This window comes from Pleurodeles waltl, chromosome 8 (genome assembly GCF_031143425.1).
Source record: "Pleurodeles waltl isolate 20211129_DDA chromosome 8, aPleWal1.hap1.20221129, whole genome shotgun sequence".
NCBI lineage: Eukaryota > Metazoa > Chordata > Amphibia > Caudata > Salamandridae > Pleurodeles > Pleurodeles waltl.
Window position 1 is genome coordinate 1,312,232,475 of NC_090447.1, and position 21,032 is coordinate 1,312,253,506.

The 21,032-nt window shown below is 47.7% G+C and overlaps 1 protein-coding gene across 1 annotated transcript in view; it reads right to left on the reverse strand.

Moving 5' to 3' along the window:
• Positions 1-21,032, reverse strand: part of RNF17 (ring finger protein 17) — a 1,983,649-nt gene that overhangs the window by 1,543,197 nt on the left and 419,420 nt on the right. Inside the window, exon 11 of the mRNA XM_069202301.1 lies at positions 20,561-20,637. Coding sequence (XP_069058402.1) covers positions 20,561-20,637 — 77 coding nt within the window. The remainder of the gene's footprint in view (positions 1-20,560; positions 20,638-21,032) is intronic.

Below are 21,032 nucleotides of genomic sequence, written 5' to 3' on the forward strand. Positions count from 1 at the left end.
TTCCACGTGTTGTTGTCCTGCCGACGCCATTTGTAGTCTTCTTGCTCTTCGGTCTGTTAACGTCTTCCTCGACCGAAACGCTCGGCAGGCCTCACAGGTATCCTCTTTGTGTTCTGGAGACAAACACAAATTACAGACCAAATGCTGATCCGTATAAGGATACTTGTTGTGACATTCGGGGCAGAAGCGGAATGGGGTCCGTTCCATTAGCCTTGAAGACGCACGTGGTCGGGCCGACCAGGCCCCGCCGGGGAATCGAATACCCCGAAGGGCCACCGGAGCTCTTCCAAATTCGGTGTCATTCTGTTGTAACTAACCCGATACCGAACGCAAACAATACCGTCGAATTTTCCAAGATTTAACTAACTTTCCGAACCGAAACGCGGAGCGAAAAAGGAACACGTCCGAACCTGATGGCGGAAAGAAAACAATCTAAGATGGAGTCTACGCCCATGCGCAATGGAGCCGAAAGGGGAGGAGTCCCTCGATCTTGTGACTCGAAAATACTTCTTTGAAGAAAAACAACTTGTAACACTCCGAGCCCAACACTAGATGGCGGGATGTGCACAGCATGTATATCTGCAGCTACACATGCCATCGAACATATATATATATATATATATATATATATATATACACACACACACACACACACACACACACACACGTACATATTTGGATTTTCTTTCATTTCTCTAACACTACTGAAGGGATTTACACCAAGTAACAAAAAGGCCTGTGTCGACCAAGAGCTACCTTTCTGCCAAATTTGGTGTAATTCCTTCCAGTGGCTTGGGCGCTATCGCTGTTCAAAATCCCTATGGAAAAATGAATGTTGAAAACACGTTTTGGGACTTCCCTTTTTCTTGGTCCCCGCTTGACGGATCACCTCTAAACTTTCTAGACAGCAGCTGAAGTGACCACTTCTTAAAAAAAAAATTAAAAAAAATTGAAGATTTATCAAACAGCACAAAAGTTATTAGCAAAACATAACCACTTATTTTACAGAAACTAGGTCCTAACTATATCCACCTAGAAGTGACAGTCAATAGGAATATAAGACTAATATCATTGGTTTGTGCAAAAGTATTTTTCTATGTTTTCCGTAGGTTTCAGATCATGGACGAGAAGATATGTTTTCTGTATGTCTGTCTGTCTCGAGATTTACGTTTAACTGTTTATGGGAGTTTTTGGGGGTACACCTTAAAATATAAAGTACAGTGACATGGATTGCCTTTATGTGTTGGCAGATTGCAACTATATACTACCCATACTCCTTTGACCATTGAATATACCTATGTTATAGTAATATTTTTTATCTCTGAACCATTCTCTATTTGATTGTGCCCTAATGTGTCAATGATGCTGAATATATCTGCATGTGTTATTGGTATTAGCTGTCTTGAGGTGCTTGCACTGCTGAGTTTTGAGGTTATGGGAAGGAGTCAATGTAATGATGTGTGGCACTTGTGATACAAGGCAAAGAATTCAGGGACTATACATTATTTGAGAAATGAATAATGTCAAGGTGTGCAATGTGGTACTACAATACAGCTATTAGTAATCTGGTTCTGGTTCTAAGGGTGCCAAATGTGAACTCCCCCTTATGCCTCGTTTTGGGTTTTCGCGCTATGCAAGAATATAGCCACACAACAACTACAGAACCTGTGTGTAAAGACTGGCGTGTGCCCCCTGCCCCACACATATCTTTCTAAAGGAACATCTCAATTTCAGAACAACACCCTTGTTAAAAATAATAATAATAATAAATGCTCACTGACAGCAGTGATTGATGTACTAAAAAATGCACCAAGGGCAACTTTTAGGTGCCAAATGAAAACCTATCAGCTACTAGTGTGTGGACTGACTGGTCCTGACCAGTTCAGTCACCACAGACTCGCTTCTGGCCCCCAACATGAGAGCCAGCACTCTTGAGGGCCTGAGACAAAAGCCTGCACTGGGCAGAGGGGTTACCTCCTCTCCCAGGCAGGATGGACATTCCAGGGTGGGGAGCTTCAACTTGCTGCCTTTGTAATGCGGACTTTGTGAGTGCGGGGACGCCATTACACATGTGCACTACATACAGGTCAATACCTATATGTAGCTTCACAATGGTAACTACGAATATGGCCATGTAACATGTCTAAGATCATGGAATTGCCCCCAATCCAAATCTGGTATTGGGGAGCACATTCCATGCATCCTGGGGCTCCACCATAAACCACCAGTACTGCTAAACCAGCTCTCTGAGGCTTGCACTGCAGCTACAGCTGCTGCCACCTCACAGACAGGGTTCTGCCCTCCTGGGGCCTGGGCAGCCCAGTCCCAGGAAGGCAGAACAAAGCATTTCCTCTGAGAGCAGGGTATTACACACTCTCCCTTTGGAAGTAGGTGTTACAGGGTGGGGATGGGTAGCCTCCCCCAGCCTCTGGAAATGCTTTGAAGGGCACAGATGGTGCCCTTCTTGCATAAACCAGTCTACACCGGTTCAGGGACCCCTTGTCTCCTGCTCTGGCAGGAAGCTGGATAAAGGAAAGAGGCGTGACCACTCCCCTGTCCATCACCACCGCAGGGGTGGTGCCCAGAGCTCCTCCAGTGTGTCCCAGACTTCAGCCATCTTGCTTTGCAAAGTGTGGGGGGCACTCTAGAGCCTCTGAGTGGCCAGTGCCAGCAGGTGATGTCAGAGACCCCCCCCCGATAGGTCCATACCTGATAAGGTAGCCAATCCACCTCTCAGGGTTACTTCGGGTCTCTCCTGTGGGTTCTCTGCTTGCAAGTTTCCTTCAGGAATCCTCTGCAACAACTTCAGAGTCTTCTGACCTCGGATCAACCGCAGCCTGCTCCAAGAAACGCTGCAACTGCAACAAAGTGTCTACAAGAGACACATTTCTTCAGCAACCTCAGCTCCAAGACAGCAACTCCAATAGTTTCCACGGTGTTCATGCTCTGAAGACTCCCTGTCCTCATCCTGCACCGTAAGGACCGAAGAAATCTCCTGTGGAGTGACTGAGTCATTCCCCTGCTCCAAGAAGGCACCTTCCAAGGCGACGACCAGTACCCTGGGACTCCTCACAAAGCGACGAGCATGCGCCTAAGGACACAGAGGGTGGACATCATCGTCAGACTGTCCTGAGGTCTTGCTGATGCAATTTGGAGGAAGTAAGACCTTGCCTTCCCCGAGAACAACAGTAGCCGTGTATTGTGTCTTCTTCGCCTCCTGCAGCCTCTGTGCATTCTTTGCAAAATTCCTTTGTGCACAGCTTCTCCCAGGTCACCAGCACTTCATCCTGCGATGCTCAACTCGCTGAGTTGTTCTCCGGCGGCGTGGAACCTTCTTTTGTTGTGCTGCATCAACCGCATTTTGCACCTCTTTTGAACCCAGATCCTGCGGTTTCTGGGGGTGCTTGCTGGCATCCTGAGGGCTCTGTAAAGTCACACAGAGTTGAGGCCCCCAGGTCCCTCCTGGGTCCATCCAGTGCCATTTTGATGAAAAACACACTTTTGCTGTAGCCAAGGCTTGTTGGAGCCTTCCAACACGAAATCTCATCTGCAATGATCTTCAAGCCGTGGGACATCTTTTGCTTAACGCAAAAACCTGCTGGCATCTTCCTAGGGTGCATTTCTGCAGTCTTCGACTAACCGGGGACTCTTCTTTTGCACCCTCTTCTGGGTTGGCAGGGGCTCCTGTCCTTCCTGGAACTTCTTTCGACTTCTGGACTTGGTCCCCTTCCTTTGCAGGTCTTAAGGTCCAATATTCCAGCAGTTGTTCTTTGCAGACTTAGAAGCTGCTGCAAAATCCCCAAAACGAGGTGTAGTGTGTCCTAAGGAAACTTGCAGAACATTTACTCTTGCTTTTCTGGGCTCTAGGGTGGGGGTAATTTACTTACCTTTACTGTATTCTTATTCTCCCAGCCATTCTGCACACACTACACTTGTCTAGGGGGAGATTCGTGATTCACATTCCACTTTAGTATATGGATTGTGTTGCCCATAGACCTATTTTCTCCCATTACATTCTATAGGCTCTCCTACTATTTGCATTGTTCTATGACAATTTACTTATCTAATTTTGGTGCCTAGTGTATATATTGTGTATAATACTTACCTCCAGAAGGAGTATTGTCTCTAAGATATTTTTGGTACTGTGTCACCCAAATTAATACCTTTATTTTTGGTAACACTGAGTATTGTCTTTACTTGTGTATAAGTACTGTGTAACTATAAGTCGTATTGCATGAGCTTTGCATGTCTCCTAGTTCAGCCTAAGCTGCTCTGCTATAGCTACCTCTATCAGCCTAAGCTGCTAGAACACTACATTTCACTAATAAGAGATAACTGGACCTGGTATAGGTCTAAGTACCCAAGGTACCCACTACAAACCAGGCCAGCCTCCTACAACTGCCCACTTCATGCAAGTTCCACCCCTAAGGTCGACAAGCTGAAGTGGACACTACTTTTTAAATTCCTCCATCTTGTTTGGAAGGAATTAGGCCACTAGGTTTAGGGTTATGCCCACTTCCCAGCAGCAGTGCTCATAAGAAAGGTGTAGTCAACCCTGAAGGTGGTTAGCCCACTGGCTACTGTAGGAAGTTGGCTCTGTATGTACTATCTCAAAGTAAGAGACACTGTGCACAGAGTCCAAGGGTTCCCCTTAGAGGTAAGATAGTGGCAAAATTAGATAATTCTAATGCTCTATTTTGTGGTAGTGTGGTCGAGCAGTAGGCTCATCAGAGGGTAGTGTTAAGCATTTGTTGTACACACACAGGCAATAAATGAGGAACACACAGCCAAAGACTTACTCCAGGCCAATAGGTTTTATATAGAAAAATATATTTCTATAGCGGTGCAGGCAGGGTAAGGGGGGGGGAATTCTCGGGCCAGCCATCGACTGGGCTAGGCGGAAGATCGCCTGAGGGTCACTCCTGCACTGAGGTTCGGTTCCTTCTGGTCCTGGGGGCTGCGGGTGCAGTGCTTGATCCAGGCGTCGGGTTCCTTGTTACAGGCAGTCGCGGTCAGCAGAAGCCTATGGATTCTCTCTGCATGCGCCGCTGTGCGGTCCAGGGGTGTCATCTTGGGCTACTCACGAGGTCGCAGTCGCCTGGGAGTACTCCCTGTAGTGTTGGTTCTCTGGAACTCGGGCGTCAGGTGCAGAGGGTGAAGTCTCACGCTTCCAGCAGAAAGAGGGAGTCAGGAGGGCAGTAGCCAATGGCTACTGTCCTGGAGGGTGGCTACACCCTCTTTGTGCCTCCTCCCTGAGGGGAGGGGGGCACATCCCTAACCCTATTACGGGTATCCTCCAAAACTAAGATGGACTTTTTATAAAGGCAGGGGGTCACCTCAGCTCAGGACACCTTAGGGGCTGTGGTGACTGGTGGGTGACTCCTTGTTTTTCTCAGTATCTCCTCTAGACTTGCCGCCAAAAGTGGGGGCTGTGTCCAGAGGGGCAGGCATCTCCACTAGATGGGATGCCCTGGGGTGCTGTAACAAAAGGCATAAGCCTTTGAGGCTCACCGCCAGGTGTTACAGTACCTGCAGGGGAAGGTGAAAAGCACCTCCACCCAGTACAGGCTTTGTTTCTGTCCTCAGGGAGCACAAAGGCTCTCACCCCGGGGTGCAGAAACTCGCCTCCGTGGCAGGCTGGCACTGACCAGTCAGTCCTGCACTAACGGATTGGGTAAATTACAGGGGGAATCTTCTAAGATGCCCTCTGTGTGCATTTTGTAATAAATCCAATACTGGCATCAGTGTGGGTTTATTATTCTGAGAAGTTTGATAACTAACTTCCCAGTATTCAGTGTAGCCATTATGGAGCTGTGGAGTTCGTTTTGACAAACTCCCAGACCATATACTTAATATGGCCACCCTGTACTTACAATGTCTAAGAACAGAATTAGACACTGTAGGGGCATATTGCTCATGCAGCTATGCCCTCACCTGTGGTATAGTGCACCCTGCCTTAGAGCTGTAAGGCCTGCTAGAGGGGTGAATTACCTATGCCACAGGCAGTATTTTTTGGGCATGGCATCCTGAGGGGGATGCCATGTCGACTGCTTTGTCTCCCCACTAACACACAATCTGTAATGGCAGTGTGCATGTGTTAGGTAAGGGGTCCCTTAGGGTGGCACAACACATGCTGCAGCCATTAGGGACCTTCCCTGGTCACAGGGCCCTTGGTACCACTGGTACCTTTTACAAGGAACTCATCTGTGTGCCAGTGGTGTGCCATTTGTGGAAACAATGGTACATTTTTAGCAAAAGAACATTTGTGCTGGGGCCTGGTTAGCAGGGTCCCAGCACACTTCTCAGTTTAAGTCAGCATCAATATCAGGCAAAAAGTGTTTGGCGGGGGGTGGGGGTAACTTCAACAGGAAGCCATTTTCCCTCAGCTATCACCTGGCACTTCCTTGAATGCCCCAACGTTGAGTATTTAGGTGACACCCCTGAACGCTACAACTCAAATTTCTTATGACCTAAGTAGAACTGGACTCTACAGCTGCAGCAGCAGAAAAAACTAAAGACAGCGACTTTGCACCAGCCCTACAGTTCTGTCTTTAGCCTTCAAAGAATCTGCGACCTGAAGACTGAAGCCCAGCGACCTCGAAAACTTTAGGAGGACTGCCTTCAATAAAGAACAATAACTCCCGTGGACAGCGGACCTGCCCAAAAGACTAAAGAAGTCTGCCTGAGAACTGCAAAACTACCACCTGAAACCACCTCTGCACCCGATGCCCATGGCCTGAGTCCAAGTGACCCATTAGTCCAGTGAAGGTTCCCCAGCACTTCTGATCTAGATTCCATTGTGGGCTGCCCCAGCCGGAATCCACAGCAACGCCTGCAGCCCAGATCCGAGGGCACCCCCTGACCGCAACATGCCTGGTAAGCTGTTTAAGATGCCAAAGGACACACCAAGCCCCTAGGGGAGTTAAACCATTAGTGTCCCTTCAGACCCTGGCATCTTAACTTACCTCGGCAGCTGTGGGTTCACCTCTCCCAGCCTCCTGGCCAGAGCCTGAAGCCAGCTTCTGAAAGAGACCTCCTGCACTGACTAACATTGGAAGCCCAACACTGTGCTGATACACTGCACCGAGCCGCCTCTGTGGGTTTAAGTTAAGTGCTGCTTTGTGGCCCCTCCTTGTCCTTTCATCAACCCCAGGAGATCCACCCTTGACACCACTCTACTTACCGTAAGCAGCACTGCAGTGGGCGCCCAACGCTGTGTTGTCACACTGCACCCAGTCGCCCCAGTGCCGCTGAGGGTGCACGTTTGGTGCTAAACTTGTGACCCCCCATCCCCTGCTTCTTGCCTCAATCCCTGAAGCCAACTTCTAATACCGCCTGTACTTACCTAGGAGTAGCGAGTCTTCAGTCCCCTCCACCAGTCTCCACTGACTAACATTGGGCACTGACTCTTCACTGGCGTAACAAAGGCCTCTGCAGCACCCACTGTGTGGGGGGGGGGGGCCCAAGCTTCAAGAGGCCCCCTCAGCACAGTACCCTGGCCTGAGAGCTCCTGATGGCGTCCCGAGGAGGGCCCCTCAGGTTTCGTTACGCAACTAGGACTCCAACTTCAACCCTGGCATCGATCCGCCCGTGCCGCTGTGGGTGCACACTTGGTACTAACCTGAACCTTGCCTGGGTCTAGCCAGAAACCCTTAAGATATGGGGGTGCAAGATGTGTACTTACCTGAGAAACTGCATTCTTGTTTCCGTTTCATAGGTTAACATTGAAAACTCAGAAAATTGTTGATTTTTTAATCAGCAAAGTATTTATAAGCTGCTTCCCTTTTAATTAAGTTCTTTGGTTCAAAGCATATATAAAAGCAACTGTTATTTTTCTAAATTGGTCTTGGATTTATTCTTTGAGTGTGTCTTGTTACTGCCTCGGTGTACAACAAATGCGTAACACAACCCCTTTATAAGCCTAACTTCTCGCCCACACCACAATAAAACGAGCACTAGATCTATTAATGCCTCTGCAAACCTTTGGGGATGCAATGGACTCTCTGCACGTTGTACTTCAATACAGTGCACTATACAGAGAGCTAACTTCCTACAGCAAGGCTTTCAGTTCCTTTTTGACTGCTTCTTGCATATGAAATTCTATTCTGCGATGTCGCTGTGCAACGCTGCTCCCTTCATTAATAAGAAGTTGCACATTAATGTTTTTGAGCCTTCCTAGGCCATGAAACAATGACTGAAACTAATTCACGGTTTCAGATTGCATATTTAGATTGTATTTGATAGATATCAGTCCAATGTCAGCAGCAGTTGAAAAACTAAGTAGTCATGCACTGAATGGAGTATCTTAAAGAACATGGATTGGGGCCTGCACAGATATCTTCTTGTGCAGCAAGGCCGCTGTGAATGATCCTTGACTCTGCAACAGTTTGGAAGCAGCCCATGTGAACACCTTCATATTTGATATTCTGAGTCACAACACAGGTAACACACTGAAATTGTTTGACTTGCATGATGCTGATCAATGCACTGTTATGAACTACAAAGGTTATGGGACAACCATTGACCTTTAATGTGATCTTGAGGCAATGATTTATTTTGTTATGTTAACTCACTTCTTTGTGGTGTATGTTTGTCTTCTTTGCAAGCAGCATGACCCACATGTGCACGTCCATCCTTCTTTATCATCATTGCACATTCACCCTCTTGACTGTCGCTTGATGGTGACATCGAGAAACTCTTGCAGGATGAATTTGATGACTATCAACTTCGTTTAGTTTTCACCTGTCACAGTTGAGGCTGCTTTTGTCTTTGTGGATATAGCGAGAATGCTTCTAGAACCTTCTGGCGTCCATTTTCTTCTCTCTTTGTGATGGAACTAGTTTCTTCTTTTGCTTTGCAAACCTATGAAACAACTCTCCTTTACACATTTGCAAGATGGCTGGACATTTATCTTCATATGAAAATGAAAATCCACATCAGAAATAGTCTTTCTTTCTTTGAAGATGTTGACTTACAGGTGTCTGCTCGGTGCTTGTCTACTCTTCATGACCAATGCTGATTCACCTTCTGCTGTTCCCGCTTCCATGTCAGCGGCTTGCCGATCTAATTGTTCGTCAGTTCTGGCACCTACCAGTGCTTATTTTTTAGACTGTCTCTCACTACTTGAGTATTCTGAATAAGCCCAACAAACAAATATGCACGCCTCTGAGGCGTATGGTTTCCGCATTGTCAAATTAACTAAATTTGCAGTGTTCGATGAGCACTTCATGTCTTTCAAAAAACTCATCCACTGTCTCACCAACTCATCGTCTCGCTTGATTACAAATGTACCTTTTAGAAGCATTGGATTGAAATTGGCTCCTAGAGCTTCTTTGATTTGACGGTATGATATTGTCGAGTTTGTGACAATTTCTTTATCACTTCTTTCACTCCATCACCAGCGAGGTGAAGTGTTTAATAATTTTCTCATTTATTTCCACCAGAGCATTTATCAAATCATCGTAAGTCTTCATCCATTTGGGTCATCTGGGGCCAATATTCTGCTTTTGGGTGGTTTTGAATGGTGGCTTCATAATGTGGAAGCATTGTGCTCCATGTCTCTTCCAACAGCTACAGGGAGCCTTCACTATTTTGAAGACTTTTTTGAGTTCTGCTGAAGGTCATCAGCTGCCAACTTCCCCTGTCCTCAGCAGCTTCTCTGAGGACCATAACCTTGACAGCACAACCCCAGTGTTCGCTTTTGAGTCACATCGCACAATTTGAGGTTGTAGGGCTGGTGACTAAATTTCACTACACCCAAGGGATTGCAACTGTTTCACTCAATATTTAATAGGAGCACTATTGGGGTATGATTCCAACATGTTTGATACCAAACATGCACAGGTTGGGAATTACTGTTATGTAGCTAAACACAGGGAGTGTCCAGTTCAAGGGTAAAATGGCTTCCCCACACTTAAAGTCCTGTGTAATGAAGCTGGAGTTTGCAGGGGCACCTCTGCTCATGCAGGGGTGTCCTTACACACAGGTACCTGCACCCTGCCCTCTGGGCTGGGAGGGCCTACCATAGGGGTGGCTTACAGTGAGCTGGTGCAGTGACATGTAGTGAAAGGGTGCTGCAATGGCAGTCTTGCAGACTAATTTTGCATGGGTTCCCATGGGTGGCACAATACATGCTGCAGCCCATGGGGAACGCCTGGTGCCCCATTGCCTTGAGCTACCAACTACCATATACTAGGGACTTACATGGGGACACCAGTATGCCAAATGTGGGTGGGCAAAGTACTAAGCAACTAAATTTAGAGGGAGAGGGCACAATCACTGGGGTCCTGGTTAGCACGATCTGAGTGAAACCAGTCAAAACACACTTGTAGAAGGCAAAAGGTAGAGAGAACCATGCCAAAAAGAGAGAACTTTACTAAATAGGGGTGCCACCTAAATACTGAATTTAGGGCTGTTACAGTGAGTGCCAGGTGGCAGTAAGTGGCCTACTCACCTTTAGGGTGACCACACCCTTTCTATGGCCACTTCCTTTGGGAAGTTGCGTAGCACTAACCCTATTGGCCTAATTCCTTCCGTGCAAGATGGAGGAATTTTATGAGCAGGGTCCACTTCAGCTTGTCCATCTTAGGGGTGGGACTGGCATAAAGTGGGCATGCCTAGTAATTTACTGAATTTTTCCAACAGCCCTGCCTGCCAGGACCAAAAGGAACCAACCACCAGTGCGGGAGTGACCAGCAGGCGGCCCTCTTCCTAGCTCAGTCGGTGGCTGGCCCGAGAAGCCCCCCTGTGCCCTGCCTGCATCGCCTAAGTGACCCCCGGGTACCTCGATTGCTTTCTACAGCAAACCCGATGCCAACTTTGTACACTGCAGCCGGCCACCCAAGGTGCCGCTGAGTGTGTGTTTTGTGTACCTGTTTTTGTGTCCCCCCCCCCCCCCCCATGCTCTACAAAACCCCCCTGGTCTGCTCTCCGAGGACGCGGGTACTTACCTGCCAGCAGACCGGAACCGGAGCACCCCTGTTCTCTATAGGCGCCTATGTGTTTTGGGCCCTCCTTGGACCTCTGCAACTGACCAGCCCTGTGATCCTGGTGCGGTGACTTTGGGGTTGCCTTGTACCCCCAACGGTGGGCTGCCTATGCCCAGGAGACTGAACTTTTAAGTGCTTTACTTACCTCAGAAACTTAACCATACTTACCTCCCCCAGGAGCTGTTGATTTTTGCACTGTGTCCACTTTTAAAATAGCTTATTGCCATTTTAACCTATACTGTGTGTACTACTGATTTTATTCAAAGTTCCTTACTTACCTGTGTGGAGTACCTTGCATTTTATGTATTTACTTCAAATCTTGAATCTTGTGATCCTAAAATAAATGTAAAAAAAATATTTGTCTATATAAAACCTATTGGCCTGGAGTTAAGTCTTTGAGTGTGTGTTCCTCATTTATTGCCTGTGTGTGTACAACAAATGCTTAACACTACCCTCTGATAAGCCTACTGCTCATCCACACTACCACAAAATAGAGCATTAGTATTATCTACTTTTGCCACTATCAACTTCTAAGGGGAACCCTTGGACTCTGTGCACACTATCTCTCAACTTTGAGACAGTATATACAGAGCCAACTTCCTCCACCTACCCACAGCAGGCCTTTGTTCTGAGCCCTCAAGGGTACTGTCGCCCACCTCAGGCGGCCAGATCTCTGTCTGAGGTGGTTATACTGGTTTTGACCAGTCAGTGTCCACGTTAGGAGTTGGGTGGTTTTTGCAAGGGGCACCTCTAAAGTGCCCTCTGAATGTGTGTATTAATGAACAGTTACTTACCTTCGGTAACTATTTTTCTGGTGGAGATATATTCTAGTTGCAGATTCCTTACTTTGGAATTTTCCCAGGCATCAGACTGGATCTGGCGATTTTTCTTCGAGCAGTACCCTTGCACGCCGTCAAGTGGTGTTGGTCGACTCCGTGTGCCTCGTTCGTGGCATGATGACATCACGGTCGTATATAGGCGCCAACCAGGCGTGCTGTCAGTTTCTTTTCACGATTTTTCACGCCAGTAATGCGGAGCAATGAACACTGATAATGGTGCGCCAGAACTAGGACACTGAAAAGGGAATCCTGGTCCACAGAAATCAGTTCACAGTGGGATTATGGGTGGGTCAGTAAAGATTCTGCATCTAGAATATGCCTCTACCAGATAAATTGTTACTCAAGGTAACAAACTTGTTCATCTGATAGAGACTTCTACTTGCAGATTCCTTAGCTTAGAACAGATACCCAAGCAATACCGTCCTCTGCAGTGGGCAGTGAACCAAAATAATACTAAAAAGTCCTGCAGGACCAAACGACCAAAGTAGCCATCTCTACGGACCTAACCGTCCAAGCAGTAATGTCTTGTGAACATGTGCAGGGATGCTCATATTGCTGCCTCACATGTCCATGACAGGAACTCGACGTGCTAACGCTGTGGTGACCGAAGCTGCTCTAGTGGAGTGAGCATGGAAGCCTCCAGGTGGTTGCTTCTTTGCCAACATGTAGCACATTTTGATACAGAGCACCACCCATTGCAAGATAGTTCATTTCTGCACTGCCTGTCCTTTCTTCGCACCCACATATCCCACAAAGAGTTGATTGTCTACATGGAAATCTTTGGTACAACTGAGGTATAACGTCAACGCTCTTTTTAGATCCAGATGGTGGAGCCTCTCCTCTTCATGAGAGAGTAGGCAAAGTGTTGTACTGCCTTACATGAAAAGGCATAATAACCTTAGGAAGGAAGGAAGCTCGGGTACAAAGCACCACTTTGTCAGGATGGACAGATAAAAATGGTGCCTTTGATAAAAAGAGGTTGAAGCTCACTCACTCTGCGAGCATAGGTGATGGCAATCAGGAAAGCGGTTTTACAGTGAGGAGCCGCAAAGGACAATTATGGAGTGGTTCAAAGGGGGCACACATAAGGTAGGTAAGGACTAGGTTCAAATCCCACTGGGGCATTATGAATGGGGCAGTTGGGTACAAATGGGTGAGTCTCTTAAGTAACCAGATATTTCGTTACCGAAGGTAAGAAACTTGTACATCTGATAGAGACTTCTAGTTGCAGATTCCTTACCTTAGAATAGATATCCAAGCAATGCCATCCTGCAGGTGGGCTGCGAACCAAGATCATACTAGAAAGTCCTACAGGACCAAACGACCAAAGTAGCCGCCCTAATGGCCCTAACTGTCCAGGCAGTAGTCATTAGCAAACATGTGCAGGGACGCCCACATAGCTGCCTGACAGCTGTCCAGGACAGGAACTCGCTGTGCTAACGCAGTGGAAGCAGCAGTCCCTCTGGTGGACTGAGCATGCAAGCACTCAGGGGGTTGCTTCTTGGCCAAAGCATAGCACATCTTGATACAAATAAGTACCCATTGAGAGATGGTACGTTTTTACACCGCCTTCCCTTTCTTTGCACCTACAAAGAGTTGATCGCCAACCTGGAAATCTTTAGTACGATTAAGATAGAACATCAACGCTCTTTTTGGGTGCAGACAATGGAGTCTCTCCTCCTCATGGGAAGGATGTGGGGGTGGGTAAAAAGTAGGTAGTGATGAACTGGCCTACATGAAAAGGTGTAACCACCTTGGGAAGGAAGGAAGCCTTACTGCGCAACACCACTTTGTCAGGGTACATAGACAAGAATGGAGGTTTGGACAAAAGGGCCTGAAGCTTACTCATCCTGCGAGCAGAAGTAATGGCAACAAGAAAGACAGTTTTGAAGGTGAGGAGCTGTAAGGGACAATTGTGCATCGGCTCAAATGGAGTACACATTAAATAAGTAAGAACAAGATTGAGATCCCACTGAGGCATGATAAACGGAGTGGGAAAAAATAAAGGGGTGAGACCTTTTACAAATCTACTCACAACAGGAGATTTAAAGAGTGATCAGGTAACCTAAGAATGGCCGAAATGGCAGAAAAATACCCTTTAAGGGTGCCCAAAGCAGAGCCCTGCTGGGCCAAAGAAAAAATCAACCAAAGAACCTCAGATAGAGAGGAAGAGAGGGGATTAAAATATTTGTTGATGCACCTTGCCACAAATTTATACCAACGACAGACGTACACCATTTTGGTGGGGGGACACCTGGCTGCCAAGATAACATCGCATACTTCGGGTGGAAGAAAAAAAAGTCGTCAACTGGCGCCACTCAAGCTCCACGCACGAAGGCAGTGATTGGACAGGTTCGGGTGAAAAAACTTCCCCTGCTGCTGCGACAGAAGATCCGCCCGAAGAGGCAGTCTGAGTGGAGGATCGATGGCCATACTGAATAGCTTTGGAAACCATACTCTCTGTGCCTAGTCCAGAGCCATCAAGATAACTTGAGCCCGGTCGTTCAAGATCATTTTGAGAACTCTTGGTAGACGTGGTATAGGCAGAAAGGATGTCGGAGTTCCACTCAAGACGAAAAGCGTCTCCGAGCGAGTGCTGCCTTGCAAACTCCAATGCGCAGAACAGCTGAAATTGCACATTCTCTGCAGAGGCAAACAGATCTAACCAAGGCTCTCCCCACTGCTGAAAGACCTTGCGCCACCGCTGGATGGAGACATCATTTGAGATCGGCTGTGCATCGACGGCTGAGTTTGTCCGCTCTGGCATTGAGAGAACCCACCAGATGTTGAACTACCAGGGTAATGCCCTGATGTTCCAGCCAAGTCCACAGACATAAGGCCTCTTGACAAAGGGTCCAGGACCCTACTCCGCCTTGTTTTTTTCAATCCAACATGGCAGTAGTATTGTCTGTGAACACCTGCACTACTTTCCCTTTGAGAGATGGAACAAATGCTTTCAATGCAAGCCTCATCACCCGGAGCTCCAGAAGACTGATATGAAGCCCAGGCTCTGCCGGAGACCAGAGGCCTCTGATCTCCGCCTCTACCATGTGGCCTCCCCAACCCAAGAGAGACGCATCTGTTGCTATAGATAGATCCAGTTTGGGAAGGGAGAGGGATCTGCCATAGATGCAATGAGGATTCCAAAGCCATCACTGCAGGTCTTTTGCAGTCCTCTCCGAGATCAGGACCATCTCGGAGAGATTCCCCTGATGCTACGCCCACTGGAATTTCAAGTCCCACTGCAGAGCCCGCATAGGCCCTCTGGCACTAGGAGGCCATAAGGCCCACCAGCCTCAGAGTTCGTCTCACCGAAGTTCAAGACAGAGGCTGAAAGATAAGAATCACAGCCTGAATATCTTGGACACGCTTTTCGGGAGGCTAAGCCTGAAACTGCACTGTGCCAAGAACAGCTCTGATGAAAGGGAGCGTCTGAGACAGAGTCAGGTGTGACTTCTGCACATTTACAGTGAACCCCAGCGTTTGCAGGAGGCTCCCCTTAGTCTGAAGGTGGGAGACGACTGTGTGGCAAGTCCGCCTTCAACAGCCAGTGGTCGAGGTAGAGTGAAGACTGACACCCCTAACCTGCGCAGATGTGCTGCAACTGTCATGTAAGCTTTCATTATTCTAATGAGACTACTGGATTTGAGCAGCAGAATCTCCTGCGATGTGGGAGACTGAGTCTTAACCCACTACAGATGACATCTGTCCCCCCCCCAATCTGGGTTTTGCCCCGGCTAACTAGCATTGCTTCATCTCTACCCAAGAGCAGGGATGATTGGGCAGCCAAGCGCATGACACAATTGATTCCTCAGGGAAATCGTGGTCACTCAGATCTCTTCCATTTCTCTCATTTACATTAGTCTCATATATACAAGGACAAGCAGAGGCAGTATATGTTTCAATACGGTTTTAATGAAGCAACTGCATCTTAGACCATAAAGCATGAACTGCAATAACCAGGACAATAAAGCTTGACAGGAATAAAATTGTGACAAGGAGAGTAAAGCATAGCACTAACACTACCATATTGTCATTAGAGTCAATAGATTAATTCCTACCTAGGCTACAGTAAAGCACAGCATGTTAAGCTCTAGTTCTGCCCTTCAGGTTCCCCTGGCAAGACATCATCCCCCATACCTGAGCAAAGGCCTGAAGTCTGCATAAGCAGCTGTAGCGAAGCAATCAGCATACAGTCATAGTCATCTGGCTGGAATCTCCCTCTAACGTGTATGGGTCAGGGAAGTGTTTTTATAACAAAACAGTTGATGTTCTGAGAAAATGTCCCTAAGGATGTGGATGTTACGATGAATACTAGAGTCAAAATGTTACCAGGTTTACTGGGCAGATCTCTAGTTCCCTGTCCCACGCGGGATTCCATGTCCCCGGCCACGAATCGGCTGAACAGCATGGGTGGCATGGTGGAGGATGCGACAGGGAGCCTCTTCCGTGGCCACGAAAAGGGCAAAAAGCGTACTGTTGGGGGTGAGGGGCAGTAGAAAGACCAAGGGATCGAGCTGTAGCCCAGGAATCCTTCAATCTCTCCAAGGCTGAGTCGGCTTTGTCTCCAAAGAGACGGGAGCCATAAGAGGGCATGTCCATGAGTGACTGTTGGACATCCCCAGAAAAACCAGAAGTACTCAACCAGGCATGGCGTCTCAAGGCCACCGTCATAGCAACTGATCTGCCCAGAGAGCCGGTCATGTCCAGCCCACATCAGACCGTGAATTTCGTCCCATCGTTGACAGCTTGGGAGACGATAGCAAAAGCCTCCTCCGGTATCTGCAGCAGAACATGCACAACCATATCCCACCAAGAGTGGGTATAGCGGCCCAAAAGGCATCCGGTGTTCACTGACCGCAGCGCGAGACTGGCAGAAGAAAACAGCTTCTTCCTAAAGTGTTCTAGCCTTTTGGTTTCCTATCAAGGGGTGCAGAAGGGAATTCAACTGAGGAAGAAGAAGCTTGGATGACAAGACTCTCAGGCGTGGGGTGTTGTGACAGGGATTTAGGGTCATTTGGGGTGGGCCGAAGGCGGCATACGGTAGTCATATTCACAGGACCCCGTGTTGGGTTTGGACCAAGTACCCAAAAGGATATCAGTGAGGGCGTCATTAAAAGGTAAAAGGGGCTCAGATGTGAAAGCCGCTGGTTCAAGCACCTCTGTCAGGAGGTTGGACATGACCTCTACAGTAGGTAGCTTAAGACAAAGGACCTCAGCTGCTCTACTGACCACCATAACACAAGTCGCTCCCTCCGCCGTAGCCATGGTAGGAGGAGACAGCATGCCAGCATCTGCAGAAGTGTCCAGTCCACTGGCCTCACCCAATTGCTGTGCCCAGTCCAAAGATGGGTCATCCTGGTATTCCTAAGGGTCCAAGGACCCCTCCAATCCTTTTCCGAATTCATGTCCATAGGAAAAAGGGTCCAAATCCGACCTGGGGTGTGTAGGCCCCATTGAAGACAGAGGTGGCGCCGGCTGACGCCGCTCCGACTCGTCAGGGATAAGGATCGGGTCGAAGTCGATAGTGGTCACTACCGAAGTCTGGAGCATCGACAATCGACCTGGCGCCAGTGAAGGTCTCAGTGGTGCAACCGGCATTGGTGCGGAGAGGACCTCAGTGGCCCGAGCCAAAGCCACCGGCGTGGAACCCGAACACCCCTCAACCCGAACCCCTTGGGCCCGAAGGCAAGGTATCAGGGTCGGTCCGTCCAAATATGAGGTGCATGGCCTCATAGAACTCTAAGTTGGGCAGGGGTTGCTCTGGCTCCCGGAAACTTGGAGAAGTGTGGAGCAGACACAGAACCAGGCTCCGAGGACATAGGCCTTGAGCATCGACGCTCCTCTCGCACCGCATCAGCCGAGCGACGGGGCGAAATCGAAGTGCGATGAGACCGCTTCGACGACTTCTTTTTCTTACCTGTACCCTAAGATTTGAAGGAAGATGAGTGGTGGTGGTTTCGCCAACGGTCTTGAGACCTTCCTCTCAAGCGAGGCCAGGATCTACTAGAGTTGAGCGCCAGGCTACTATGAGCTTGAGAGAACGCTCCCTCAGGGCCTTCGGCTGCATGGCCCGGCTCTCAGAGCATGACTTCGGGTTGTGGTTGCGCTTCTGGCACCAAAAACAAACCCAATGCGGATCCGTCACCGACATCATGCGGTGACAGTCTTCGCACGGCTTGAACTCAGTCTTCGGGGACATCCTCGACGCACCAAAAAACCCACACAACTTGCCAAAAGGGTCGAAGTTGGTCAAAGAGACCAGGGTAGCCCTCTCCAGATCAGCACATGGCGCGGAAAGAAAAAACTGACTTCACTGTGCTGAGTGGGTGTGTATGTACTACTCTCAATGTCATCACGGCTACTATGCCGTAAACGACGCCCGCGAAGTTGAACGACACCACCTACCAACGCGCAAGGATATTGCTCGAAGAAAAATCTCTGGATCCAGTCTGACGTCTGGGGAAATTCTAAGGTAAGTAAGCTGCAACTAGAAGTCTCTATCAGATCTACTATTTAGTCACACAGAACTTACACACATGAAAGAACTACACGGTGTTACACAAATAAAGGTACTTTATTTTAGTGACAAATACTAAAATACTGTACAGGCAATACCCTACTAGCAGGTGAGTAAACTCATTATATACGCCTGAGTAATCAGGAATGGGTATAGGAGGCAATAGATAACAGTGCAATAACAGTGGACAATAGAGACCCTAGGGGGAGAACAAACCATATACTAAAAAAATGGAATGCAAAAGTCAGAACCCCCAACCAGGTCAGTGGAATCTGTAGAGGGGAGCTGGAGCAGCTAGGAACCCCAAAAGGTAAGTACCAGAGTGCCCCCCATCGACCAGAAGAGAAGAGGTAGGTAACTGTTTTTTCCTAAACCGACAAATACTTTGTAAAGGAGACTCAATCCAAGGAGGGGAATCCCAGGTGACCCTCGGCAGTGAGAAGAGCCAGAAGTCAAGGATGCAGCCTCCACAGGCAACTCACAGGCATCAGGCACAGGAGTCACACTGAGGCCCACTCAGCACAGCTGGAAAGAATCCCAAGTCGCTGAAGGACGACAAAGTGAGGTGGTGACTCTGCAAGCAGTTCTTGTGACATTCCTCTCCAACAAGACCGGGAGCGATGCGGAGTCAATCGCTGGGCTGCCATGAGCTCTAGAGACCGGTCCCTCAAAGCCTTTGGGTTCATGGCATGGAACTCGGAGCATAATTTCGGGCCGTGGTCGCGCTCCAGACACCACAAGCACACGAGGTGCGGATCCGTTACCAATATCATTCAGTGACAGGAATCACTTACTTTGAGCCGGGTCTTCCTGGACATCTCTCGACACACGAAAAAGGTAAAAATGAGCGCAAAAGGGTTGAAGTTAGTCAAACCACAACTAAGGGTAGCTCCTTTTTTGGATCTGGGGCTGGTGCGGAAAGAGAAGAACGGACATCAGCATGCTGGGGGTGGCACCTATATATGACCGCAACATCATCACAGAGACCAAGGCGCCAACGACTGACGCAGAGTAGACCGACAGCACCCAAGGGTACTGCTCGGAGATTAAATACCCGGATCCAGTCTGACGCCTGGGGGAAATTCATAGGTAAAGAATCTGCCACTAGAAGTCTCCATCAGATTCCACCATTACTGACACTTAAGGAGAAATGGGAGTGGGACCTGGGTAACCTCATCAGTGAGGGAGTCTGGGAACGTATCCTAGAAGGAATTCCTAAGGTGCCCAGCAATGCTTTAAGTTATTTAACCTTTATCCATGGGGGCCTACCTTACACCAGGTGGGATAAGTTGGTACTTTGGGAACTTGGAGGCAAAAAGCCCCTGCAGCAGAGAGCTGTAGGCGGAATTCCTACCTATGTTGTGTACCTGCCCCAGTTAATAGACTTTTGGGACTAGATTACCGATACAATAGCCTCGGTCATTGTCCGAGAGATCCCCGGTGCCACAGGTTATTGCCTTTTTCATTGGTTTCCCCATACCTCCAACAACAAAAATAACGAGTCAGTTTCATGATAGCCAAGAGGGAAATCACAAGGCTATGGAAGAACACCAGGGGTCTCATGTATGAGGACTGGAAGCGTGAGATGCTAAAGTGGGTGGGATATGAGGGGGTGATTAAAATGCAGGGCGCTCGAAGAGGACAGGGATTGGTGGATAGCGCCACGGTCTAGGAAGCCCTAGTCATAGCACAGGACCGGCATGACTTACCACTCAGACACTGACCCAACCTCCCCTTAAATATTTCCCCCCAGATTCCAACAATACAGGGACGGCCATTGGCTTAATAGCTAACACTGTCTATAATAGTTCAAGCCATGGACGATACTTAGAGATGACGAGACCGAGCCCAACTACTTCCCTATGTATACCACTGCCACAAAACTGTGAAGGGAGGACGCAAAGGGAGCAGTGCAGGGGGTGAATTTACCACCTACACGGAGGCTCTGAATATGGAAATGTTTGTATGAATGTATTGACTATAATGTATGAAAATCAATAAAGATTTGTTCAAAAACAGCTTGCAATTGATATTAATTGATATTAATGCATGAGGGCCTAAATAACAAAGTTAAAGACAAAAAAATACATGTTTCATTTTATTTGAATTTCAGAATTTTACATTAAGACATTCAAAACTCAATTTATTTCAGTTATATCATAGAGCTACTAAATTAACTGATATCTATTACGCAACAAGTTTTTTCAGCTTACCCTGGACATGATCTTGACTTTAAACTATCAACAAGCGAATAGCAATCCTTGACTGGTAACTTCAAACGACTAATAACCTAGAATTGAAGAATCTGAATTAACAGAGATCACTGAACAAAAAATTGTGCAAGTTCTACATAACGTTGATTTGCAAGATAAAAAGGTTAGCAAGAAAACCATGTTACAGTGAATTTAGTTTTCCCTGATATCAACAATCTGTAGGAGGGTTTCTACCACTGACTGCAATGTTCTTCCCAAAAAACGAATACAATCAAAGCTGCTATTTTTCAGTACCTCACATGCATTCTTATTATATGCCACACTCAAACAATTTCAGTTCCAACAAGTCGAAGAGATGGATGAGGCCAGTTAAAAAGGTTGAAGGGTAGGATAAAAATACATGCAGGCCTGGAAGGACTGGAGCTGCAATAAAGTTAAGTGTATCCAACTTATAAATGGTGTTAGTCATCAA